A 1,544-nucleotide genomic window follows, 5' to 3' on the forward strand; every position below is an offset into this window, starting at 1 on the left:
TGCCATTGCCTAGTTGCTCAGAATGAGAGTGTATAGGCCATAGCCCTAGGCCTAGGCTACGCCAAAAAGTAGGCTAGGCTATTACAAGAGGGGAGCGTGTAGTGTGTGACTCCTGATTCATTGAATTGCGATCGTTAATGCTCAGGCATACGCACGCATCCACTTCACCAGTTCTACAGTAGGCCTACCGGTAGGATATACAGCTCTAGCAACAAGACTGAGGAAAAGATGGCTTCCAACAAAGACAAAAGGAATATGCTTCTCACTTGAATTAAAGGCTGAGGTGATCAATGAAGTTGACAAGTAAGGGAAGACTAATCTAAAGCGCAAATTTTATTTATATGAAAGGGAGGTACATGTAATCGTGTGGATTTTTAGAAATGTTTCAGTAATTTCCCCTTTGCATTCCTGTTGCGGGAACTTGCCTACAGCGGGATTTTTTGGCCGGTACTCTGGTGTGATTTGCTCTTTCTTACCTATCAAACATCTATCCTTTTTTTGTGTTCTTGTTACTCTCTTGTAACAGCTCTAACCGTAGGTGCCTAGTATGACCTTATTGGGTTGCAAGTTCTTTAAAACTCTAAAAGTAAAATGATCTCAGAAAGCATTTTAGATAATAGAATATCAAGCCCACACATGCTTAAACATCAAGTGGGTGGCTGGATGGTGCCACATGAAGGCCCTCTTCTTTTCTCCCTGGCTCTGTTGTTTCCTGTTTGTGATGTGTTTTATTTTTTTCCTGCACTAAATAACCAATAAGGACGATATAATATATTGCTTTTCTGAACTCAACTTATCATACAATTTAACATCTTTTCTTGTTCTCATACTTTCCCCGGCAGGTATGAGACTTGCTCAACTGGAGATAAAGATAGCTCTGGCGGCCATCCTGCAGAGACTTACACCAGTCTCGTGTGACAAGTCTGTGTACCCGATCGAAGTGCACAAGTACAAGATGTTTGCTGAGCAAGGACTATGGCTTAAGTTTGAAAAGAGAACATGAAATCGTGTTCATTAAGACTGCATTTAAAGGATAACATTCTACTTTCTTTTTAAAACCATGTCTCACAATCTCACTCTCAATGTGTTTGTTTTTAATTTTTAATGAATTCACCATGAAACAAAATCAATGAATTTTTGCTGTGAAAGAATACTGGAAACTTTAACATGAGTATCATGTATAATTATAAATGTTTGTAGTTTTTAACCTTAGGGTATTAGATTCATCTGGAATCAGTCTTTTAAACAGTGGTTTTAGATCAACTCTAAATGTCATAAAAAATTGATTTGCCACAATTAGTACACGAATTTCTCCTTTTCTAGTCATTAATTTTCAAGTGTACCGTGTAAGTCAGCACTTTCAGTTAAATTATTTTGTATAAAAAAGATACAAGAATTAAAACATAAAGGGTAACTGTTCCTTGGGGGGGGGGGGTGCCTTCTGAAAAAATGCGACAGTTGTAGCATTTGTGATATTGTCCTCTTAATCTTAATTTATTTACTCAGTCAGATTTGTGTTTTTATAATTACGCGTGATTCTGTCT

The 1,544-nt window shown here is 37.6% G+C and overlaps 1 protein-coding gene across 1 annotated transcript in view; it reads left to right on the plus strand.

Annotated features, from left to right (window-relative positions):
- LOC101856687 (cytochrome P450 3A41) overlaps positions 1 to 1,538 on the plus strand; it is a gene marked incomplete at its 5' end in the record, with an annotated part of 13,786 nt that extends 12,248 nt beyond the window's left edge. Inside the window, 1 exon segment of the mRNA XM_013087609.2 lies at positions 843 to 1,538. Coding sequence (XP_012943063.1) covers positions 843 to 1,003 — 161 coding nt within the window. The 3' untranslated portion in view covers positions 1,004 to 1,538.
- Positions 1,539 to 1,544: the final 6 nt, after the last annotated feature.

The sequence above is a fragment of the Aplysia californica genome, unplaced genomic scaffold (assembly GCF_000002075.1).
Source record: "Aplysia californica isolate F4 #8 unplaced genomic scaffold, AplCal3.0 scaffold00609, whole genome shotgun sequence".
Taxonomy (NCBI): Eukaryota; Metazoa; Mollusca; class Gastropoda; order Aplysiida; family Aplysiidae; genus Aplysia; species Aplysia californica.